This window comes from Ambystoma mexicanum, chromosome 6q (assembly GCF_040938575.1).
Source record: "Ambystoma mexicanum isolate Mex_15411 chromosome 6q, UKY_AmexF1_1, whole genome shotgun sequence".
In the NCBI taxonomy this organism is placed as follows: Eukaryota; Metazoa; Chordata; class Amphibia; order Caudata; family Ambystomatidae; genus Ambystoma; species Ambystoma mexicanum.
The window spans coordinates 1,195,641,552-1,195,666,402 of NC_090937.1; the positions used below are offsets into that span (position 1 = coordinate 1,195,641,552).

The window sequence follows — 24,851 nt, forward strand, 5'->3', positions numbered from 1 at the left end:
GTCAGATTTTTGTTCAACCATGTGGCAGGTGCCGTTTAAACTAACATGGTTGACACTCTGTTTTAATTTTATTGGTCGGCTAGTCTGGGTCCAGAGGACCTTGTTTACGCAATCTATTAAGGGGGACAACCTCCTCAGGAGGTCATTCCCCAGTAAACAAGGGGTGCCCTCTGGAGTCACAACTATGACCGGGTGTTTCAACTTGTGTCGCCCAATTTTAATGTCCAAATCTGCCGTCCCCTCGACGGGAATTTCCTTCCCGTCAAAGTTCTGGAGTTGTCCAGGAAGTGAGGTGAGAGAAATTTGGTCATTCCCTCCCCTTCCTGCATTCAGTTCATCAAAGGCCCTTCTGGACAGAAGGGTAGCTTGAGATCCCGTGTCCACCAGTGCCAAAATTGTACCCTGCCCCTGTACTTGTACCGGGGCCTAGTATCTTCCCTCCTTCTCCTCAAGGGGGCACAGATAATGCACATTTTTGGACAACTGGTGGGCTAACTTTCTAGTTTTGGACATCGCTAGCAAAGAGATTTGGGCAGAATTCTGTGGAGAGCCTTGGGAATCTGAAAGAAAAAATTGGCAACAGGAGATCAGAGCCATTGTGGGTTCCCCTGGCTCCGGTTCCGGGCCGCCCCCCCCCCTTTTTGGAGGCAGTCACCAGGATGGGTTTGAACCAGGGGTTTTACTTGCTGTTGTTTCTGGGATGAGATGGTGGGCGGCGGTAGCTCAGTCTCCACATCTCCCCAGTCTGGGTTGGAATCCCTTGGAACCCATTTTTCTTTGGGAGGAGTTCCCCCCTCTCTGAAGGAGAAGATCCTTTTCCCAGGATCCTCTGAGGATCCCTCTCCCTCAAATTGGGAGATCTGTACCTCCTCCTTAAACTGAGTCTGTTTGGGTCTTTTGTTTCTCCTACCCCCCCTCTGCTCCTTAGGAGGCAGACTTTCAGGGGCAAGAGATTTTGTTTCCAGTTCCTGGGTTTCCAGGGGCTGTTTACAAGTGAGGAAGGAAGCTTCCTCCAAGGTTTTACACCCCCCTTCCCTTTGTGCCTCCTCCCTGGGAACCGGTGAGTTATCGGGGTGCTGCCCCGTCATTGTTCTGGAGCACCAGGTCCAGAGTTTGTGGCATTCTGCGGTGGCACGCTCATCTGAGGGTTCTGTTGAGCCCTCAGTATGTGACCCAGATCCCGTGCCATATTTTGGACCTGGCGCTCTAACTGGGAAACCCGCTCAGGCTGATACGGGGCCCTGTTTTCTCCCCTGGGCTGATCCTGGGAAGGGTAGCTATCCCTTCTTTGGTAGTACCCCTGGTTGGGAAGATTTTGATACCCCTCCACCCTTGGCCTCCCCTCTCCCGGATTCGGTTGTCTGGGCTCAGGGAATTGGGGAAAGAAGGGTGGAGGATTTTGGGGTTGGAAGTTGGGTGGATACCTGGGGAAAAAGTTCTGCCCAGGATTTGGAGAATTTCTGCCCTCCGGTGGGAAGTTAGGAGGGAAGATCCCTGGGTTAGGTGCTTGGCTGGATCCCCCCCCTTGGGCTGGAGGAGTCCACACATAACCCAGGATGGGTCTGTTTCCCTTGTAACGGGGACTTACATAGTCAGGAGAGCGAGGGACCCCATTTGTGGGGCTGCCTCCCTGGTCCCTGTCTGTGACTGGCCCGAGGACCTTCTGGGCCTAGCATTATTAGGTGCCTTGCGAGCCTCTTGAGGATTTCTGTGAACAGAAAAATGTTTCAAGATGGCCGCCTTATAGGTGGACCATCTTAAATGATTTTGGTCCTCCAGCCCCGCAAAGAAACTGGAGTATTCTGGTGAGAATGTCCATTTGACGTACTGGATGCAGCTACTGCTGTCCTTCAAATGGAAAGTCTCCATCATTTGCTCATAGAGCTCCAAGTGTTCCCATACGGAATACTTGGCGTTCTTATGATTAGGCGTGATAACACTCCTTATTGCCATTATTTACTTCAATGGGTCCTTAAGCAAGGCCCTTTTTGCCTTATTGGCCTTTTTGGTTCGGGTAACCCTGGTCCATTCATCTTCTGACTCAGAGGCACTGCTCCCAGAGGTTCCCGTCTGTTCTTCCAGGTTTTCCCGGATTCTGCGAGCCTGGGAATGGCTGGCAGAATGTGGGGACCTGGTCTCCTGTGTCCTGTACCGCTCAGAGGAGTCTTCAGATCCCTCCTTGCTGCCAGGATTTGATGGGTACCCCCCCACTGACCTAACTGGGCAGAGGTTTTCAGGATGCCCTTAATGGGCCTACTCACCTGGGGTTCCCCATCAAATTGCACTGTGCTTGGGTGCCCATGCCCGGATGCCCGCCCCTCCATTCCTGGGTGGTACTGGCCTATGAGCCCCATGCCTCTGGCTGGATAGTAATCTGCCATCCCTGTGGCCCTGTGCTCATGTGTGCCAGGGGACATGGGGGTGGCAGAGTCCAGGGACTGAGAGAAATATAGGCCTCTGGTACTAGGGCTCCTGGGGTTATGCTCAGGAGTTTCTCTTTCCCAGCGAACCTCATCTCTATCCGCCCCTGCTCCCTGTTGCAATGCAAGAGCCTGCGCCTCCAGTTCCTCAGTTAAGGCCTTACTAGACTCTATCAGTCTCTCCTGCATCGCTACCTGTTGTTGGAGCCTATCATTGTGCTGGCAGAGAGCCTCATTCTCTCTCTGCGTTTCCTGATTGGTCCTGGAGCACTGGGCCAGTCTTTGCTGCAGGAGGGTTACCTCCTGAGCTGTGTCCCTATTGGGCTGCTCCTTTCTTGCCAGAGCATCCTCCACCTTCCTGGTGTGCTCTAACAAGTTATGGTGTTCTTTTTGGAGGTCACCCAGTCCCTGGAGGGCCAGGTGATTTTCTTCCATTTTCCTTTTTAAGTGGCAGACTTCCTGGCCTAAGGTATCCCTTTCCTGACTAAGAGCCTGCATCTGTGCCGCCAGGTCGTCCCTTTGCCTTTGGAAGGCACCAGCTTTCTGGCGCTCCTGGTCAAACTCTGCCTGGGTATCCAGGTCTTTCAAAATCAGTTTATTGCTCTCTGCCTTCACCCTATCTAGGTGGCTTTGCAGGGTGACTACCTGCTGAGCACATGCCCTATTGAAGTCTAACTGTTGCTCCAGCTTTTTCTGGCTCTGCAGTAGGGAGTCCAAAACTTCTTGGTACTCCTTCTGCAGGGCCAGAAATCTGGTATCCTGGTCAGCCTTTTCCTGTTGCAGGATGTCCATATCCCTCTTTATTTTAATGATGTGCTGTCTACTCTCATTTTCTGACTCCTGGCTCCCCTGCAGCCTCTGCTCAGAAGAGACCAGGTCAGATTGGACCTTCTCTAACGCCATCTGTCGCTTATTCGCCAGATCTTGGCTTTCAGTACATTTATCCTGCATGTCTCCCATATATAGGTACAGGTATGCCGCTATCCTAACCATCTTGTCTTGTTCATCCTTAGCTTTAGGAGCCATGTATAGTTCACTCAGGGCCACATGTAAGGGACCCTGATCTCTCCATTTATCTGACCCTGTTTCCGTGACCTGTTGCGTGATGGCCTGCAACCAGACCATGCGGTCCTGGTGAGTCCACTAACCTCTCACAAATAACTTATGTAAGAAGTGCTCTCTGGCTATTTTCATGTCTACTAAGGTCGTCATTCTGGAATTTGAGTTCCTTCCTGACTTACAGAAGTTTGTATTTTATTTTTGCAAAACAGACCTTTTCCTTAGAGCGTTCCTTTGAGGAGTGCTTTACAGCGTAACACAGCGTGGTGATCCGACCGGATATGTGTATCTGGTCAGCTGGCACGCTGTATTAATCTGCACAAATTGTAGATCTAACCCAAACGTCCCGCTCGAGCCCCCAATTTGTAAGAGGATTCAATTCAACACTACAGCTAAGTCAATGCCTAGTCTGGGATACTGAATGGAAACCCTTATTGATATATCTTTATGTCCAGTTCATGCGTTCTGGATGACCACCCCTCCCTTGGAATCCCCCTGACCCCACTGAGCCAAGAAGTAGTTCTGTTTTGCAAGTTAAAAGGTTTATTTGATAATTTAAACAATAGATATATATATCACACTTTATAATAATTTAATAATTGAATATCACACTGAATCTGAGCAGTAATCAATAATGGATAGTCTGGCACTAGCACACTTCTTTATAGGAACAGAAGAATAAGGTGGTAGAGAATGCTTTATATAAGTTCAGATGGATGTAATGTTGAATGAAAAATGCAATACAGAAAATACTCAATATGATTTCAACAAAACAATGCAATCACTTTTCTCTGGCAATCCCCTCCCCCCTTTTATGCAATGCAAGGAAATGGAAGGAAAGCACACAGTTCTCAGAAATGCAATCAAATGTAATTCAGTTCACCCAGCAAGCTTACACTACAGAAGTTGGAAACACAGGCCCAAAATGCTTTTATATGTGCTGGTAATGAAGTGAAAAATATGCTAAAATGCTTTTAATTCCCTCTAGGAGGTTCAGGGTGAGTGAAATCAAGTTAATAGTAGTCCAGGCTCACTTTATCAAGGATCTAGGAGTAACCAGCAGGTTAAAAGAATTTTTGGCAACTGAAAGCAAGAAAACTGCTGTTTTCACACGTTAAGAAATTTTCAAATCGCGGCAAATTCGCGAGTGCGTTTTTCGCGATTACAGAGGAACTACACGGAGATATGAGCGATTAAATAAAGGTCGTTTTTCAGATTTGAAATTTTAAAGTTCAGAAACACAAGTGACAGCTAGCAACTAGAAAATGACAGGTGACAGTTAGGAGGCAGTTCTACGTAGATTAAAATAGCTTGGATTAGATTATTTTAACTAAGAGATTGGTTCTGCACAGTTCTGCTAGGTACTCACACTATATTCTTGAATTAAATGGGCCTCGCCACGGATCTGGTCAGGTTTTAGACTGGACTCTGGTCTGGTCTCTGCACTTCACAGTGATCAGGGTCAGCTCTCTGGTTCTGCTAACAGTGGTCAGGGTCAGCTCTGCTCTCTCTCTAGCCTCTCTGGATTCTGGAGATTGATAGATTTGAAGTCTGGATCTCTGGATGTGGTATGGTCCGGCAGAGCGCGTTGCAGCAAATGGAATTGAATGTCCCTATCTGTCCTGACTGTCTGCTTTTATGTGTTTTGAAAATGTGTGTGTGTGCAGCATCACTAGGCTCTACCCCTCTCCACTTGTCATTGGCCACTTCATCCTCTTTCCCTTGATTGGGGGAATGAAATGAAGTGTCATCATGATGAGGTCTGTTTATGGTACAGAGAACCCACCCCTGTCAACTTTACACACAATCTATATTTGCTCAAAAAACATATTTGCACAGGTACACATTTGTTTAAAATTACATGCACCCATCACATATCACAGGAGGTATACCCTGTCCAAATCTGCTCTTCCTGGGAGCTTCCATTCAGAAATGGCGACATTTGCACTTTTTAACTGGTTTCGCAATATCGGACATTACCCCAAATTTACACACATGTGCGCAAGGAGTATGGACATTAATTGATGAAGTGTCAGATTTTTAACATGCATACATTTTAAGTAATACCCTCTTAACTGCTAGTTTTCCCCCAGATCATGCCACCGGTTCTAAAAACCTCTTAAAATGTGGGCAGAAAAATCACAAGAATTATGGTATCATTTAAATAATTTTCACAAGTCCGTTCTATGAGTTATTCATCTTTTTCTAAAACCATATTCTGGCTACAGGGGTGTGGTTTCCCCCCAGCACAAGGTTGAATTTCTGGTTTTTCCAGTTCTGCCTAGCCAGCTTGCTCTCACAGGCAGTGCTCCTCCCCTTTACTTCCAGGAGGAAGCCACTTTTTACGGCCCCCCTAATAAAACATTTGCCTGAGTCAGGACAGGGCTTTGTTCAATTTCCTGCAGAGCCCAGGTAATTCAATCAGGGAAGTGTCATATCCCTTTTGGTGGGAGCAGCAAAAGGCAGATAGGCCTGGGAACACAGCTGTTGTGCAAGTCTCAACTCCTGTCGGGGGTAGCTGGTGGGCAGAATTCAGTTCCTTAAGCCAGGCCCCAGCTAATGTCACTTTTGTTCCCCAGTTTAAGTCAAGACAATTTTTTACATATGCAGCTAGGATGCTGATTCTAAGTTTAAGACTATGACATTTAAACAATTGCAACCTATGTGACACTCAAAAGTAGGTCACTCATTTCCTTTAAACATTTAGGTTTTTAGTGTCTTTCAGTCCAAATTTACTTAAACTGCTGAAATCCACAGCTCAGCCAGTCTAGTTATAAACCTTCAAGTCACTTCAGAATATAACTTTAGATTGTATCCACCTCTCAGTAAGTCTTTCTTTGGCTTGCCTTGGGTTCATTTATTCAGTTTTAAACAAAATCTGGTGGTTTTAAAATGCCGGCTTTCTGATAGTGGTGAGTACTGGTACTGCACCCCTTTTTGGGATTTAAGAAAATGAATTCCCCACAATTCTAGGTTGCTTTTGGCAGTCAGCATTGCCATTCCCAATGGTTTCAGACTACTGTGTGGGTAGTCCAATGGTGGTTTTAGGCAGTGCCCTTCTGTGCCCATAACATCGGCAAAATAGGTGGCAACCTATTCTTCATGCACTTCCCTGGGCATTTTCTGGGAAGCTCTGGCCATCATGATGTTTTCAATGCCAGTACTGCACAGTTTTTGAGGTAGGGCTTGGATGCATGGGTAAAAACATCCCACAGTAGCAATGATCTATGTATCATGAACATGTGTTCCAACAGCAGCTACCCGCTAACTGGCAAATGCACCACAAAGGGTTTGCTGAGGATTTAAGGTCACCTGTGGGACCTTCATTGAACAGGCAACATATATTTCTGGCCATTAAAGGAAATGGGCTGTTTTTTTGGGAACTCTATGAATTTCTTTCAGCCACATCTATACTGTGCATGTTTGCTTATCGACACCTTGAACACGAATGTGTGTATCAGGCAATTGTGTATACTGCAGAACTCGTTGCCCTGTTGACCACTGTACATTTGATAACCCCAAATATTCACTGTGAATAAAATATAAATATTAATCTAAGGGTGGAAATGTTAATAACAATCTGTTGTTCATATGACCTAGTAATGTCTTTATGTCCAGAGTGTATGAGGTGCACATGACCCGCGTAAAGCTGTCCAAAATATATTACAATGAAGCAGGTGTTGGTAGTTCTGGAGATGATGAAAGCTGGAATCGTAAACTGTGAACTGATGGTGAGAATGTGTCAAGGGGCGCTGTCAAGATGTGGCTTGTGGGTCAGGAGTTCTACGCAGTACATATGCAGGCCCCAAAATATATTTAAATAATGAATGACCTTGGTAGCTGATATCAATCAACAGTGGCAGGCTGACATCACAGATTTGAGCCAGTTCCGGGAGGATAATGATGGCTTCTGCTATATTCTAGCCATCATTGAGGTCCTATCAAAATGTGCTTATACTGAGGTCCATATTCTCATCAAGGTGTTAAGTACCGAAAAGGACGTTAAAAAGGTTAACAACCTTTTCGGTACTTAAGAGCTATTGTGAAGGTGGCACATTCTTTTGAAGTCTGAACGAATGTGTCACTTTCGGAATACATTGATAGGTCTAGCGGATGCCCCCACAAGCACATCCTCAACACCCTCATCCTCTGATTAACTGATTTCTTCATATTGAGAGTGGTACAGTTCAAACTGTTGAATAGCCCTTATATGCACTGGTGAAGGATTGCCCTGGGCTCTGTTTGCAATGACGGATGGGTTCATCAATACATTAAGAATACCATCTGTAATAGTTTCAGCTTCACAAGTAACAAATGTTACATTTTCTGCATTCGGTAACAGTTTAGATTGGGTAGATTGTGTTTTACCAATCACAGCTGTTAGATGCTATAGCAGTATCCTCATCATCGCTAATCAACACAGCTTGAAATCCCAGGTACAGCAGTATAAATCATAGATATAACACCCCCAACCCCTCAACTAGATGCTTGTTTTAAAAAAAATATTTATGCTCAAATGCACCCGTCTAGACATTGCCCCCATTCGATAACATCATGATTTTGTACCTGGGGATGAAACCTTTGTATTCTGGAAGAGCGGACAGGTATCTCTTTGCACCCCAGTTCACGCTTCAAATCCAGTCTGGCCTGAGATAGTTGAACACAGTAATGTTTCAACCTCAAACCGGCTGGAGGCAGCATGAAGGAGTGGATATTACAAGCGGCCCCATTCCCAGACCTTCAAAAGAGAGTTGCACGTTTAAAGCAAATGCGCTTTCCACCAAGACATCCCGCAGTGCTGGCCGGGCCTCAACTCCATGGCCATGTGCTGAAGCAAGGCCACACCCTGTAGCATTCCACTATTGCAGGCCAGCCCCCATAATACGGGTCCTCTGACCTGTTAAATGTGAGGGCAAAAATACATGTCCTCTTGTTAAACCAAAACAGCTTACTCCATCGTTCCTGCTGCCCCTCGGATTTATGGATAGCTCAGGGGTGAAAGCTCGAAGCCATCTTGATGAAACATTCCCATGATGCAAAGCAGGCCCTGTCCCTGAGGCCTTTCCAGCAGTCATAGGAACACCAATTCCATTTGCCCTTGATTAAAAAAAAACATATTGCTCCCCAATGTCGCAATAAAATATAGGCCTTCAATATTGGTCACTAACCACTGAAATAGGACCCGCCACAAAAAGAAATTACATTTTGGCTATTTTCCAAAGAATACCCCATTAGCATGTGTTTAAATAGAGTGATACAATCTGAATATTTTATAGCTAGCTCACACCACCTGAAAGTTGATAAGCCTGCTCAAACATGAAGCTTCACATCTGTAGGTCTCCAATCTCCTTGTAATAAGAGCAATGCATTCAAAATAACTCCAATCCATTAGCAAACGGCCTACCCAGAAAATGAGATTCTGGCTATTAGCATGTGTTTAAAATACAGTTACACAGTTAGCTCACACCCTGTGGAAAGCTGGCAAGGCCTCCTCCACACACAAACTTCAAAATCGGTAAGCCCAAAGCTTCTTATCTGGCCCCTGAGCCTAAACACTGTTGCTACATTTGTTATAATAAGAGCGAGACCTGAACAAAAATACAAACCCACACAACACAGTGACACACAGGCAACTCAGACAGTCCGTACACGTGCTTAATTTGAAATGAAATATTCACTTACCTTAATGTTAATAAAGGGTTTGAAGCCTGCCGACCATCAATCCAGTTACACAGCGCAGGCCTGCAGAGGGCCTTATATCACACATGCTCTGCAGGAGTCCTGTCCTCTGTTCCAGGCAAAGTCTCAAGCCTCAAAGGTTCCAATCATACCTCATGTATAGCTCCCAGCCAAGTCTTGCCACATGCTCCTTCAAGAGTCACTTCATCACACTCAAAGCCTAAGCCTGGGCCCTGTTTAAAAGGATCAGCTCCCCCTCCCCAATCTTATCAGCTTAGCCCACATATCCATTAGGGGGTTTGCAATTCTGCAGTCTCTTGCTAATCTGTCACAAACCCACAACCCATGGCATCAGCTGTGTTTTGAGAGTGCTTGATACTATCTGGCTTCACTTATGCAGTAATACCCTGGCCACTGCGTCCTGTGAAAGGCCCCCAAGTAGCAGGGCACGATGCACCAGGCGGCGGGAGATAGAGCAGAGCCCAGCTATTGTTATGTCCTGGCTTGGAGGCACCCAGGCCAGGCAGACCAAAGCTGGTGGCACCGAGCCGACATGCTGGACGCGCCCAGCAGGCACATGGGCTGCGGTCACAGAGCAGAATTATGGGCAGGGATCACCCTGCTTATGTCGGAATCACCCGACATGGACTCAAGGCTGGGGGCCCTCAGCAGACAGCTCAGGACCAGGGGCACCAGGTCAGCTGGTTAGCACGCAGGCTCCTCCCTGGCCTGGGGGCACCCAGGCTTACAATGCCAGATGACGCTGGCATTGCCCGGCAGGGCACCAGCTTCGGAAGGTAGAGTTTCCCAGCAGGGGCTCTACATACATGACTGACAGCCATGAGGGACAGCGTTGCCCAGCAGGGGCACTGCCATGGTGTAGGGCCCTGCAGGGCAGGCCCTCTGCCAGCTGCGCAGCACCAGCATGGTGCTGCACAATAGGGACACAGCACACCATGGTCGGGTACTCTGGAGACTGACGAGCGGGAGGCCCGCTCATTCTTTTTATTGATTACAATCACGTGGTTACTGCCACGAGCCCCTGGGAGCTACCAAGCTACAGAGTAGGGGTGACATATTACAGATGTGTACGTCCTGTTTTATTTATCCAACTTACAATAAACATTGCAAAGCCACAGTTGGTGTCTGGCATCATGACATCTCGGATATCTCTGCAATGTTGTCCTAAACTGACCCACACCAACCAAATGGTTCAGCCTTTCAAAAACTGGCAAATATGCTTTGAAATAATATACTGCAGTGGGGAGCATCATATAACGCCTACATCTCGTTTAAATTCTTTCCCCATTCAGCTTGGAGAGCCAGCCGAGACTGACATGACCCACGCACCGTCTCATCACTGTATGCTTGTGACACTTTAATTTGGGTCTCGCTTCATGCCCCACATCACCAGGGACTTTACAAACCATGAAATGTCTACATACGGAGAACAACTGTTGGCTTGTAATTCGTGTGTAATTTTAACAATTCTTAACAGGGCCCACACGTGCATAGAATGCAACGACTGTGATTTAAACATATGCCTAGAGTGGCTTCAGTGCAAACTTGGTTCAAGATATCTGTGTTAAAATGCAAGTGTAATACATCAAAGAACAAGTAGTGACAAAGCCAATAGCTTTTGTGTAGGCATGGGGAAGGTATGTTGCTTATAAACAGGGGAGTTGCTAGGTCTGGAATAGACCCGGGGCTACGCTGATGTCGGAACTGTTGGGACTGGGGGCTAGCAAGTCTTTTGGCTGTAGCTCCTGACATTCTATCCGGGGCTACAACCAAAAGATCAGGGGCTATAGCCCCCTTAGCCCCCCCCCTAGCAACGCCCCTGCTTATAAAGTTTGATGGTGAGGGTTTGGCTCAGTTTAAACTTGGTTCAAGATATCGATATTAAAATGACAGTACAATTCATTACAGATCAAGCATTGACAAAGCGAACAGTTTTGGCTTTTGTGAAGGTATGGGAAAGGCACTTGGTATATAAAGTCTGATGGTGAGGATTTGACTAAACGTAAACATGGTTCAAGATGTCAGTTTTAAAATGACAGTGCAATTCATTATAGAACAAGCATTGACAAAGCCATCAGTCTGGGATTTTGTGTAGGCATGAGAAAGGCACTTATAAAGTTCGATGGTGTGGGTTGGTTAAAGCAAGCTCATTTTAATATGGTTAAACTACATGTGTATCTATACCCTACATCTGGGTTCTTATCCATTTTATATGAAATATAAACCGAATATACTGCCGCTATTTACCCCCTCCATCCATTGCTTTATTTTTGATTTAATTTTTCTGGTTGCATTTAACTTCGTTGGGGTTCAACTATAACTCGATTTATACACTGCCACATGGTCTTATCAGGTTTATATAAAATGTAGACCTGATAATGTGCAGCTATGTACCCCTTCCATCCATTGCTTTTTCTGTGATTTATTGTGTGGGTGCAATCAAATGTATAGGGGTTCATTACATTATCTATCCATACACTACAGCAGGGTTATCGATTTTATATTAAATATATTAACTTTTTTGGGTGGTTCTTAACAAATGTATATACACATTGTTGGGATTCTTCTCAAATTCATATTGAAACATTTTGGGGCTCTTATCAATTTTATATCAAATTTATATAAAAATGTTGGGGGCAATTAAATGTATAGTGGTGCAATCAAATGTAAGATGTTCGGGGACATAGAAAGGCGTGCGTCACCTGTCACTTTTAATGCTTGATGAAATGTATGGCACCAAACTACGGCAATGGCTTTATTTTCTTATCATTAACCTATGTACCCATACATGTTTTTCCAAATTCATGTCCTGCTACTTTGTCTGAAATGTGTTAAGTGAAATCCTCATGTCTTTTTTGTCTTTACATGGATCTGTGTTTGAATACGTCTTTCTTTCTTCCACAAGTGCCTTTTCCCAGACAGGCTCCAGGAAATATTTTAAAAACTTTGATGTTTTGTATCTTTTACCTATAGGTCATTTATAGCTTAATGATGGTCACAATATGAACTCACTGTCATAACATGCATTTTTTTCCTTTAAGCTCTTTTCAAGAAAGAAGTGTTGGAGTATCAAATCGCCAGAGTGTTGAAAACCTTACCACTCAAATCCGTGAGTTGAATTTCAGACTTCTTCATTTATACATATGTTTGATGTGTTGAATTACACACTAAATTGAAAAAGAAAGTTGTGGTTATTCCTTTTTAATTCTTCCCATGTACTGAACTGATAACACAGATTTAGCACAGCCAGAGTGGTGTCCATATTTAGAAATGAAACCCTATATTGTATGGGAAAACCATCTTTACAGCCATCCAGGATTTCACCACTAACACATGAGTGACAACAAATATTTAATAGATCAGGTAAGAGAAGAAAGATACAGGAGACTTGGAGGAAGGGGGAACAACTGTGAAGTGGAAATGAACAGGGAATGGGTGCAGAAAACAGTATGTGAGATTTGTTCTCATAGTGTGCTTTGATTCATCAAAAATATACAAGTTAACAACCCTGTGATTGTTGTATAAACTATTTACATTTACAGCCAGAGATCCTATAGGAATTACCCATGATGTGTTGCTAGCATGTTGTTCTTTTGGCTGAAGCATACGAAGAGAACTGGCAAGTGTAGACAGAATTGATGACTCAAGTTAAATATATGTAATCACAGCATAGCTGTATATGTTAGTGAGCTAAATGGCATATCTGATGTGTTAATAACAACCTCTAATATGTAGTTATCAAATATCTTGCCCAAATAATATATTTTACAATTTTATCTAATAAAAAATGATTATGGCAAAAACATCTTCTAAATACAGCATAATACATAAATGCAATGTTACGCACCTCAACACACATCAGCTACAGAGTGCTACATATTATACCTCCCAGTATTTTACTAACCCCCACCCGCCAACCATGGCCCTACTCTTCAGTCACATGCAAAACCTCTACCACAGCCTTATACTTTCCCTATAATTATACTATTACACCCTCGAAGGTTCAACCCTATTTCACTCTACATTTATTGAAGTCAATAATGATTACCCCATTGTATTAGTTGATTTATATTTTAACTGGAAACCCTATTTGAACAGGTGCTGGAGAGGTTGAGTATTGATTGTTAACCCTCCATCTTTCTTTATGTATATGTTAACACAACATATGCATGGAGTTGTTCATCACTCAGTCAGTACAATAATCATCTTGTATTTATCTACATTTACACATGTAACGATACATATACATGCATTTATTTTAAAATATAAGAGCATCTCATATGGAACTTTTATATAAATGAGACACAAAATGCACATAGCTTAAAATCTGTAAAGTCACATCTTTTCTAACATATTAAAACCCAAACCATTTCTCTCTATACAAATACAAACAAATATACAGATTCATTGGAGTCTATTGCCACTACAATCAATTCATTAGGTTGCAAGACATAAGAATTCAACAAGTAACCAAAGCTCGCCTTTAAGGTACAACATTTAATTGAATATTACTTCTCTGACTAATCGTGCCTTCTCATGGCTGACTACTTGAAGCTCGTCTACTGAACTCATCATCCCTTAGAAATCACGTGCTGAAAAGGCTGAGTGTGGTGATGAGTTGATTTTGAATGTAACTATCTGTCCCCAACTACAGGTCGGTGCTCTCATTAATAGTATTCGAGCAGCCTTTGTAACTGCGGCTTCAGCAGCCAGCCTATAACACGTTATGGCCATTTTAGCTTCTAGGAGCTGTATCTTTAAAGAGGTGTCTTGATATTCATTCATGCATATGCTCCGGTGCCACGAAACACTACATCTTCCACACAATCGATTTGAGCATGTTAATATTTAGCAACTCCTGCGAACGGCTGTGTTTTAAATGAGGAAATGCTGAAATAGGTGAAGGAGAGGCCCTTCTTATGCACGCTCCAGAGCGAATACAGCCCTCTAGGGAATTAGACCAGGAGATAGCGTTGCAAGGATAACAAAGGTTTAATTGTACAGAATACAACATTTCAGCAAAGGTCTCTCCTGCTTGAGAGCATTCTGGTTAGTCCTGGTACGAACAAGAGCTTAAAAGGCTGTGTGGCGTCATCACATATAGTACAAATCAGCGCCACTGATTGGTGATACCCTATACATGGGCCTTCTCCATACGGGATGCCAGGCTATCAATAGTTAGTAAATCGCGGTCAGTCTGGATACACGTGGGTCAGCTGGGCTCATCTCTGTGGCTGATTGAATGTCAGGACACTTGCAACGTACAATGTTGCTTCTAAACTAGCATGCTAAGCCTGCCTACTATATCACTGTGGCATGCACCTGGGTGGCTTAGGGAATTGGTGCCAGGGGCAAGGGAGGATAAAATGCAGTCACGCTGACACACACATTCAGAGCTCCGTTGATACAGAACCTCCCGTACTCAAGGTCTCCACCCTGGGTTTGATCTTTAATGTATCCATCCCTGTACCTCATATTACAAAGGATGTATTTTATGATGGAAGAAAAACAGTTGCTGATGCTAAGATCTTTTACGGACACTTGATTTGTGTGGGGACAGGAGGGTCACTTGCTTATCATTGAATGCAGAGGTGTGGGGTCGGGTCAGTGGTGTGGGGCTGACTTTGGGCTGGCTGGGTGAGGGTTAGAGGCCTGCTGGCAGCTTAGTGGTGATGAATGATGCTGCGCTGAGCCTGGTGGTGTCTCACGCTATTGCAGGGCATATTCCTCTGAACGATACTAAATGATTGCAACAGTAAAGGGACATGAGGAAGTGGACTTCTGTGGGAACTGGTGGTGTGCATTTGGTCTGCAGTGAGGGTGTTGGGCTTAGTGAAAACTTTCCATGGAGCTCGGCTGGTGCAGCGCAGTCACACAAGCCTGTGTTTTTGTGATAACTACAAAATTGCGTTTCTATCTATGTGTCTCCTAATGCCATGCATCTGCTGTTCGCCCAATATTGCTTTCGTACTGTAGTGCAGTTCTCTGCCACTTTATACACTACACTATCTCGTAGGAGATTGGCCTCACCTGAAAGCGCTTAGGGGGATGGTATATACTCATTTTATCCCAACATAGGGTACAATAATATTTCTCTTCTTGCATTTCATTTATTCTCACAGGACCAGTCTATTTTATTAGTCTCAGAAAATATTATCATAATGCCCCAGTGTATGATGCTGCAGGGCATCATCTGAATGTATTTGCTCACCTTCCTTAATACAATTCCTTTTTGCAACAGCAGCATTCAAAGAGGCACTAAAGACATTCAAATAAGCACTGGCACACCATGCAGGTTTTACACAGCATTAATGAGCTATCTTTAAGAAAGGTTGTAATGAGTGTGTTGTAGCTGAAGTGATTGTTAGTGTCTTTAAGCCCGTAACCAACAGTTGAGACCTCTATTGTGTGCCGAGCTCTTGTGCTGATGCTTTCATTCATCATGACGTCTTGTACCTCCATCACACTCATCGTTAATGCTAAGCATAGCTACCGCTCTAGTTTCCTTTGGTGCCAGGATAACAGTCAGTACTTACTGCTCATAAAAGCCTTGGCCCTATTCATGTTGATTGTCTTTGTCCACTTGTTGTACATGGACAATGTTCAAATTACTCTTTTGTAAAATTTTGTCAGTAAATCAAGTATGCTGGTGTTCCTTAGTGCCATTGCTATTGGTTCCTCCATGTCCATGCAGACTCAACCTTAGCACATTTCAACCATTTTTATCCAGTGTTAGTGTAAGTCAGTTGTAGTTTCCTCAGTGGTTGATGTCTCCACCACACACATGTAGGAGTTAAATCACATTTCTATTTGCCATCACCCTCCATTGCCCTTGAGAGCCAAATTACTGAAACCCTGTTCACGTTAATGCATCAAGCATTCCTTAGAGTAAGGGCTTCTAGTGACAATCAGTTATATACTTCCAAATGCCTATTCCTTTTATGGCCATTGTATGTCTGTATTCACTTCATTCTCCATTACCAGGATCCCTGAATGTTGCTTGATGCCAACATTGCCCTCAATTTCAAAGATAATGTCACATGTTGCCCTCACTACTAGTGATTATATCTGGCAATGTGATCACTCATTGACAGTGATCACATTGCCAGACAGCCAGTGCATTCTTTGCAGGAATTGGTGGCCAGTAGACCTGGATGAACTTTCCTGCAGGAATTGTGCATCACCGAAATTTGGGGCGATTCGTCACAGTCAACATCATAGAAGTGTATAGGGGAACACATGGCTGGAGCTCCCATTCATTCAGGAAGTTTTCATATTGGCAGGAGGTTCTTGCTGGAGGCAGGCTTCAGATATTATGGGAAGCATAGGGATAGAGTATGTGTAGGAAAAAGTATAGGGAGAGATGGTGATTTTCAGGGACCCATTCAGAGAGTGATATTTGGTGTAGGTTTAGCTTGCACAGCACTATGTAACACTCTCATTAAATTGGAGTGGGTGAATAACACACGTGTCATCTCCAGAGATTTGGGGAGTTGGGAGAATGGCTTGCGGTAGAATCATGGCCATCTTAATTTGCAGTCAGGAAGCAGCAGAGATGCAGAGAAGCAGGTGGCATGCAGTAAATTTTGAAGAGTGGGAGAAGCCAGGAATCCCAGAGGGCACTTAATGGAGAGTCAAACCTCTGCGTGTTTGCTTGGAGGGAACAGCTGTGATTCAGGGAGGTGGGTGTGTGACAAATTGGATTCTGCTCTGCAGAATAACATGGATAAGTAGGTTCTGAAATGCCCACTCAGACCTCACACCTCTACAAACCAAGAGCCAACACATTCATAAAGATAACATAGGCACAGTTAAGAGATATAAATCCTTTGCCTTTTGTGGCAACGTGGGCTGAGTGAAGGCTATGCTCTTAAGAGCGGTATGAATGGGATCCAGTAGTGACCCAAACGAAAAAGTTACACATTCCAAATTAAAGGGAATGTCCAACCAAGGTTCCTAAACATATCTATACTTTCATCAAAAAACTGCATCTGCATGAAAATGAACTAGAAAACACTGTACAAAACTCACCCCTGTGGAAGGAACAGCGAAGAATAAATACATAGAAAAATTCAGCACTCTGAGTATGAATACAGGAGTGATAGGACAATTATTAAACACAAGAAGGGCATGTCCTTGGCTGAAAAAAAGGTGAAAAAGTGACCTAATGAGTCTCTATGGCCCAGGTAGACCAAGAGGACAGTTACTGCTCGACAGTACCTCATTATGGGTCTTTGGTGGGTCGACAGCATCAAAACCTGATTCAAGTAGTGGTGAGTGGATCAAGCTCAGTTCTGGTATGGTGGATGGTGTGGGCCCAGCCAGCAACAAGACTTTGAGCATGTTCAAATGTGGTAGCTCTGGCTGCCTCGAAGGGGAGATTTTGGCAAAGCAGGTTGGGGTGCTCACCAGGATCTCCTTCGAGATCAGGCCGGGTTGAGTCTATTTGTAACTGTTGGGAAGGGTCGATGTCTAACGCTGCAGTGGTTCAAGATGGTGGGCGGCTGTAGTTGAAATGGTGAACTGGTTGCTCTGATGTGCGGTTCATTGAAGCAGCAGTTTTGAAGGGAAAATTGGGTTGAGTCGTTGAGTAAACCCTGGTAAACCCTGGTTCAAGTCAACAACTGACTCTCCAGCAGTTCGAGTCGGGTCCCGGTTTAGAGCAGTCAATTCAAGACTAGCATGTGACTGGCTCAGTAAAGTCACAATGTAGCGTCCATTGGGCTCGTTGTGAAAGCAGTTGTTTCAAGGTTCAGAAGAGGTCCAGAAACTAGCACTAGCGAGATCCCTTGGTGTCGATAGCATTAAGCTCAGCTTGACGGCAGTCTGAGCAGTTTTGAGGTAGCAGAATGGGAAGCCTTAGCAGATCTGGTCCTTCAGATGCTGTGAGACCCACTTCAGGACAGGTTGAGTCATTTCAGGGTCTGCTCTCCTGGCCCTGAGAATGTCTGGTGCAGAAATGCAGGTCCAGGTCCACAGCAAGTGTCAGCCCCATGTGCCGTGGGAGTGGTTAGGGGACAGAGCTCTCCTCTGCCTTGGACTGCTCCTCCTTCACCTCACTCGTGGAGGGATTTGGAATGTGCAACGGTCCCAAAAGAGGTCCAATAAATCCTTGTTATTCCAGGGTGAATCAAATAAGTGGTGTGAGACCCCATCTTTTGAAGGTGAATGCCTGCAGGAGATTGGAGTAAGTCTAGTCTGCCTTTGTGGTGTGATCCCTGTCCTTAAAATAAGTGGACTTTGACTTTCTGACACACCCAAAGTGCTTTGCTCTAGAGGAAGTGGAGGGGACATGAAGGAGAGTGAGAGGCAGAAAGAACTAAGAGGCAGAAGTCTTCTTCCACTGTTCATAGATCTGCTGTCTTCACTAACTCCACCCTGTACACTTCTAACTAGGATCAAAGGCTTTAGAAATGCAACACACTGGTGCAAGGTTTCTCCCTTTGAATGAGTGTGCTCCTTTGATGCCTGGGCCTGGACATCTACCTGATGTGCGGCTTTCTCTGGAGCAGGGCATTACCGACCTTCACAGTGATATCAAAGAAGAGCCAAGACCATTCACGTTCGTGTCCTGCCATTTGACATGATCAGACTGTCTGGTCAGAATACTCATCACCTTCCACTGCTGAGCTGGCTTGCAGGAGATGACACATGTGTGCTGTCAAATTGAATGCGGCTGCCATGATCATGAGCAGTGCCAAGCACTATCTTTGCCTTGCCATCAGCCTGGTCTAATGATGGTCGTCATAATTTTGATACAAAGGTGCATACCTTAAATGCAGCCCATGTGCCAAAGAGACTTAGCTGTCACTTCTTCTGTCAAATGTGAAACTGTGACCTCTGAATCTGCTCTGTGCCTCTGGTAGAGCAGGTGCTGCAGATCAGGGAACTGATGCACTAAAGCAGAGATACAAACAATGATTATGGCATGGAGTTTATGAAAGTGAATCCCATCAGCAGATTACCCTTTCAGAGTTGGAATTACTTGCATCATTTTATTAATCAATAAATATCAAAAGAGCCATGGCCTTCACACCCTTTCCAGATCATATGGCAATTCCTCACATGTCCCCCAGCCAAGAAGGTTGAGACCTACCATTGTAATGGTCTTACTCATCTTCCTGGCAAAATTATTGACTGAGGCCATCTGCATTGTAATTCTGTAACCCAGGTTTGTGTTGGATGTCCATGTCCAATCCCTGTAGGACCTGCCAACGGAATGTGGTGAGCCAAGTCCATATGGAATCTCCAGTGCCATGGAATGACCACCAAATGCTGACTGGCCCCTGCCTTAGAATTCTTAGGCTCACTGTGCATGAGACCATTCTCCAGGTACACTCTGAACATAGTTGAGGCTTCCACATTGGCTTGCTCCTCCACCTGCTCCTGCAGATATGTAAAATTGAGAAGTCACACTGTGCTTGGTAAAAGTCAGCCTGCCTTGGTCGCCCAGCTCAGGACCAATCACTTAGTTCTGGGAGACCTTTAAGGTCTGATGCTATTGTGTCCTCCAGCTCAGGATCTGGTTCTATGCCTTAAGGCAGCCCTGATGTCACTGAGTCTGATGCCTCAGCAGCAGGCATTGTAGTGTCCACTTGCCCCTCTATGGCAAGAGCAGGTGCCTCTGTGGACTCTGGATCAGGAATGAGTAGTGCCTGCATGGGCCAGTCTTTTGCCATCTGCAGCTGGATGAGCCCCTGGACCATTTGCTGCCAGTTCTGCTTCACTAGCTACTTCTTTAAGCCTAGATCTTGTGTTAGTGGTAATAATGCCAATGTCAGGTTTATTACTTACCAATACAGAATCTTCTGTAATAGCATCTTTTATGGCAACCCAGAGCTGCATGGTTTCTTTCTTCCAACTGAACCTCACGATAGCCAATGGCCGTCAAGTGAGATCACCAAACCCCCTAACTAGTTTGTGATTATAGGGCCCACATGCTCCCACCATCTATGGACAGTGGTGATACTTGCAGCAGTATAACAAAGTGCTGTGGCTCTGTTCCCATATATGAACACATGATCCAAGAATATCACTGTATTTGCAGAAACGTGAGCCTCTGTGGGAGACAAAGCACCTGTCCATCTGAGTGATACTAGGGAGTATTCGGACAGCTCTGGCCTAGTGGAAATACATCTAAGATGCCCACATTTACAGACTCTTCTGCCTCCTCTTCCATGACAGCAGTTCTAACTACTGCCGGCTTGGCTCTACCCTTGCCGGCAGGACCTCCCTTCCTATGTCTCTGAAATTTACATACAAGGCAGCCCTCTGCAGTAGTGAAATTTTGTGCCCCAGTTTAGGGGTGTCCTCACTCCTCCTTTATGTGAGAGCAGACGTTGCTGGCGACTGGAATTTCCCCTGAGATTTCTGGGGCTCTTTCTTACCAGGACGGTGCAAACCATTGTCTTCACCCTTCTTTCCCCCATGAAATCATATGAAGGATTTGTTAATCTCCTTAATTGCAAGCAACAGGAACTGGGCCGATGAAATCCCACTCACCAAAAAATGGAAGAGTCCAAAAGTGTGACAAATGTCACTGTTTATTGAACGCTTTCGATACAGGGATCAAATTATGGACAACAATCAATTCCCCAATATTTTCTTGTCAGTCTCAGGCTCATCATGGTCTTTTATGGTACAAAGATGTCTCAAAATTAAGGATACATTGCAAAACCCTATAGGAACAATGGGATTGGTTAGTGAGGTAGACTACTTATGGGAGATATACATGGTTAATACCCCCTTGGCTAGACTGTTTCTGGTGGCTCCACCTGTTACCACCTCCTAATTGTTGCAACTACAGGAATGTGAGGTCATTGGTCCGTGCAACAAAGTGTGAGCTTGCGCGTAAGGTGAATAGAGGGTCAGCAAGTGTCTTCTCAGCCTTGGTGCCTTAGAAAGCTACCAGCCCATGAACAACTATTCAAGGTGGTGGGAAGAGCCACAGAGGTGCTGCCTGTACCTAACAAGTTACTACCTCCAGTTGGATGGGAACAACGGTCTCTGTCTGGCTTCAATGGATGGGCTTTCTCATCAAGGGTCAGATCACTTGTGTAGGGACCACAAACTTATTTTTCCTGCTTGCATTTATGAGGATTTATTTGGATTTTACTTTTGCAGGTATCCCATCTCTTCTGTGAATGTGAAACATTCCCTCCCTTAGTGTCCTTGTCAAGGCTGTGTAAAATAGCTGCACTGACAGTCTGGTCTGCACCTCCGAGTGAAGACAGCATGCCAGGCCTCTCTCTGTATTCACAATCCCATTCAGTGTCTTCCATTCACTTCAATGTGGCTGTGGCTTCCATCTTTATTTAAATGGCTGTCCATGTTAGTCGTATTTTAGCATCAGCAAGCAGTTCATATGTATGTGTCTGCAACTTGCCGTTACTGCATAGCAATCATGTGTTTTCCCTGTTTATGTATGGTTTCAGAATCCATACTTTTGCCACTCCTCTGAGGTGACCTTCATACTTCACTTGTTCATCGAAACCCCAGGTCATGTAACAGCAGTCTCTATCGGGTTTGCACCGTACCCAATGTCCCATGTAGTTGAGTAGATGCGGGGGCTATTAGAACCTTGTGCCTGGGGAAAAAAGAGGACTTTGCTTCCTGTGAGACTGTAGTACTTCAAAAGTCTGCGTATCTCCATATGCCTTTGTCTCTACATCCAGTAATATGTTCATCCATACTGTCTTCTCTGTAGTTTGTTTGCACTGGGTTATTGCTACTCTGATGGCACAGAAGGCCAGTAGTAATAGCATTAAGAAAGTTACCAGTACTTTGAGCCTGTTGGCCATCCACGATGGTATCCAAGAAAAAATGTACAAAAGCCACCTTTCATCTTCTCCTACTGGGCTCATTATGTCTTCGACCTTGACATGTAGGTCTAAAAGTTGCATAATGGCTTCTGTCAGGGTGCCTCTCTCTCCATGATGGGAGGGCACGCATGTGCAGCAAGATGGTCTGATCTTTGTGCACATGCCTCCTTCCATGGCTGTCAGGAGATCCAAAACATATCTATTCTGGAGGGTCATGAGTCTGACAGTTCTCAATTCTTCTTTGATTGCGTTGAACTCCTCAACCGTCAAATTGATCATCTGCAACAGTTCCCAACATGTGATCTGGAGCCATTTGGTGTTCGAATTGGCCTGGATGCCTGGAACAACTGAGGAAAATAACATTTCAGTTTTGCTGAGCAAGCTGTGCTCTGGTGCTATTGTATCGATTGTGTCTTCCATTTTGGATAAGACATAGTTTCTTCTCTTCACTCGATAGCCCCACGGATCTTCTCTTTGTGTGGTGTGCATTTATTTTGGGAAACCCGTCAACTTGTATGCCTTTCTTTGGCACTAATAAAGCTGGTGTATTTTAGCTGTACTAAAGAGCATGTCCCTCCCCTGTTTGGTGATAGATGCATGTAGGCTATGGAGCCACAGTTGCAGCAGTGGTCCATTATTACTGCAGTGCCGATCTTCATACCCAATATCTTCAATGTTCATTTACATCCTTTATTTTCCCCAACCTTAACTGTACCATCATTCTGGAAAAGCAGGGAAGCATTCCCAAGTGGTAAAATTTTCATAAGGCCTGCTTCTTTCGCAACCCCCATGAGTAGCTTGGCATTCGCCAGTCATTCTTTGAGGCAGTCATCAGTTTCCTTCTGTACCACTTCTACTGGAACCGTCAGGCATGCCTGTGCTTTGCACCCCATCATTCCTTCCATCCATCCTTCTCCTGTGAACACTTATCCATACACCAACAGTTCTGGACTCTCCCACCAACCTGGCAGTCCTCCTGTTTCCTGTTTACCTGTTTTTGTGCCCTGTAATTCCTTTTGGGCCATCCAGTATATACTGTATCATTTTGTCTGAGCCCAGTAATGGTTCATTATTGTCTTGATGTAGTTATCTTCACACGGGTATGTCTTCTGTGTCATCCTTCACAGTGTGACCCATCTTCCTCGAAATTGGCCTCTCGTGCTGTAGAGTGGCAAGTACATAAGGCATTGGGCCCTGGCTGCTGGAATGTCTGTTGCTAGGAATGTTCTAGAGGCACTCATTGTAAAGGGGATGAGAGAGTACACATAGCAGCTCTGTGGTTTCTCTCCCCACCTTTGTCATGTGCTGGTACCACATATTATTGGTGGTGTGGGCCAAATCAGCTAAATACGCATTTACATGCTCAAGTCGATGTTCGCACTTCTCCTTATTCTTTTTAATTCACGGGCAAGGCTGGTAATTAGCTCAAAAATAGCTTTAGTGACAACAGGAATAGGGGTTGTGTTAGCATTCTCTTCAAAGTGTGTGTAATACAATGCAGTATTTTGTAGAGCAAGGAGGGTAAAGAGGTAGAGACATCAGAATGCAATAAATATCAGTACAATAGCTGTTTCAGCAGTATCCAAAGTTTTCATACGAGTACGCCCCTGATGTTGTCCACAAATTCGACACAAAGCTTCACCAAAGGTCATAACTCTTGAGGTCATCATTGTTAAAACAGTCAGGCTTTTCTGTGATAGAACTTTGCTAATGCGGCAATAAAAAGTTGTTCAAATATAAACTGAACCTTAAGATTACCAAGCAAGGCAACAATAGGCACGTTACCTCTTGTCCAAATTGGGTATGTTTGTGCAACATAAAGGAATAGAGCATAGATAAGAACTCTTTCTGGTTTCATTGGCTCTGGGTTACTATGAGTTCATACAGTTATTTTCTTTGATAGTGCAAGTGTAAAATGACTCACTGAACTCAGTTCACAGATGTGTGGGAATTACCTAGTGTAAGAACAGACAATGGTCCCCATTACAAGTTTGCCGGTCCGGAAACAACAGTGCCGGTAAGCTTACTGCTATGTCCGACAGGGCAGACTCTGCCGGACACAGCAGCTACGGTTGGCAGACTGTCACGGGACCACTGGCACTGTTAATAACGGTGCCGATGCTTCTGTGATACCCATTCCCATGGAGTCCTATTGGACTCCATGGGAATGGGGACTTACAATATACCGGCGCCTGCCTTTCCAGAATGCTCGGGTTGTAATACCCTGGTGTTTCCGGCAATTCCACCGCCGATAATCATTATGGGTCCGGTGGCAACCTGCCAGTAGTACCGGCACGGTTACCACCAGACTCGTAATGAGCCCCAATGTGCCTAATCTAGCTGTCTGTGTGTTCATGTCTAGCTCTGGTCTTTGAACGTGTTTGAATCTGTTTTTGTTCCTCTTCTTCTTGCAGCAAATCGTCTGTGTGTTGGGCTTGGGGGGTCTCACTTTGGTAGGAATTGATGTCTCCCAAGTAGGTCCACACCTTCTTCCCTATTAGTTTAACAGCTCCATCTATTGCTTGCTCTACAATGAAGAGACCATCAAAACATGGCATGTGCCAGACTCTAATAACATTTCTTAAAATGACCTTGTCTCCTGGATAAAGAAGAGATGGTTTAAGCAGTTAAGATTTTTCTACTTGTGTGTTATCTTCATCATCCTTTGTCAACCTTCCCCACCATGACTTCAGCTGTTGAGAGATAAAAGAAGCACTAGCCATCATGGAAGAGAAATATTCATGCATTTCATTACCAAGACAGTAGCAACATTATGGACGTCCATCAGCGCTCTAGTGGGAGGTGCAAGTGTGAGGCGCATGCATCGTCCTGTTACCACCTTATGAGGGGT

The 24,851-nt window shown here is 44.7% G+C and overlaps 1 protein-coding gene across 3 annotated transcripts in view; it reads left to right on the plus strand.

Moving 5' to 3' along the window:
* ARAP2 (ArfGAP with RhoGAP domain, ankyrin repeat and PH domain 2) overlaps positions 1 to 24,851 on the plus strand; it is a 1,740,202-nt gene that overhangs the window by 110,171 nt on the left and 1,605,180 nt on the right. For all 3 annotated transcript variants that reach the window (XM_069631830.1, XM_069631832.1, XM_069631831.1), the window contains one exon: positions 12,221 to 12,288. In XM_069631830.1, coding sequence (XP_069487931.1) covers positions 12,221 to 12,288 — 68 coding nt within the window. The remainder of the gene's footprint in view (positions 1 to 12,220; positions 12,289 to 24,851) is intronic.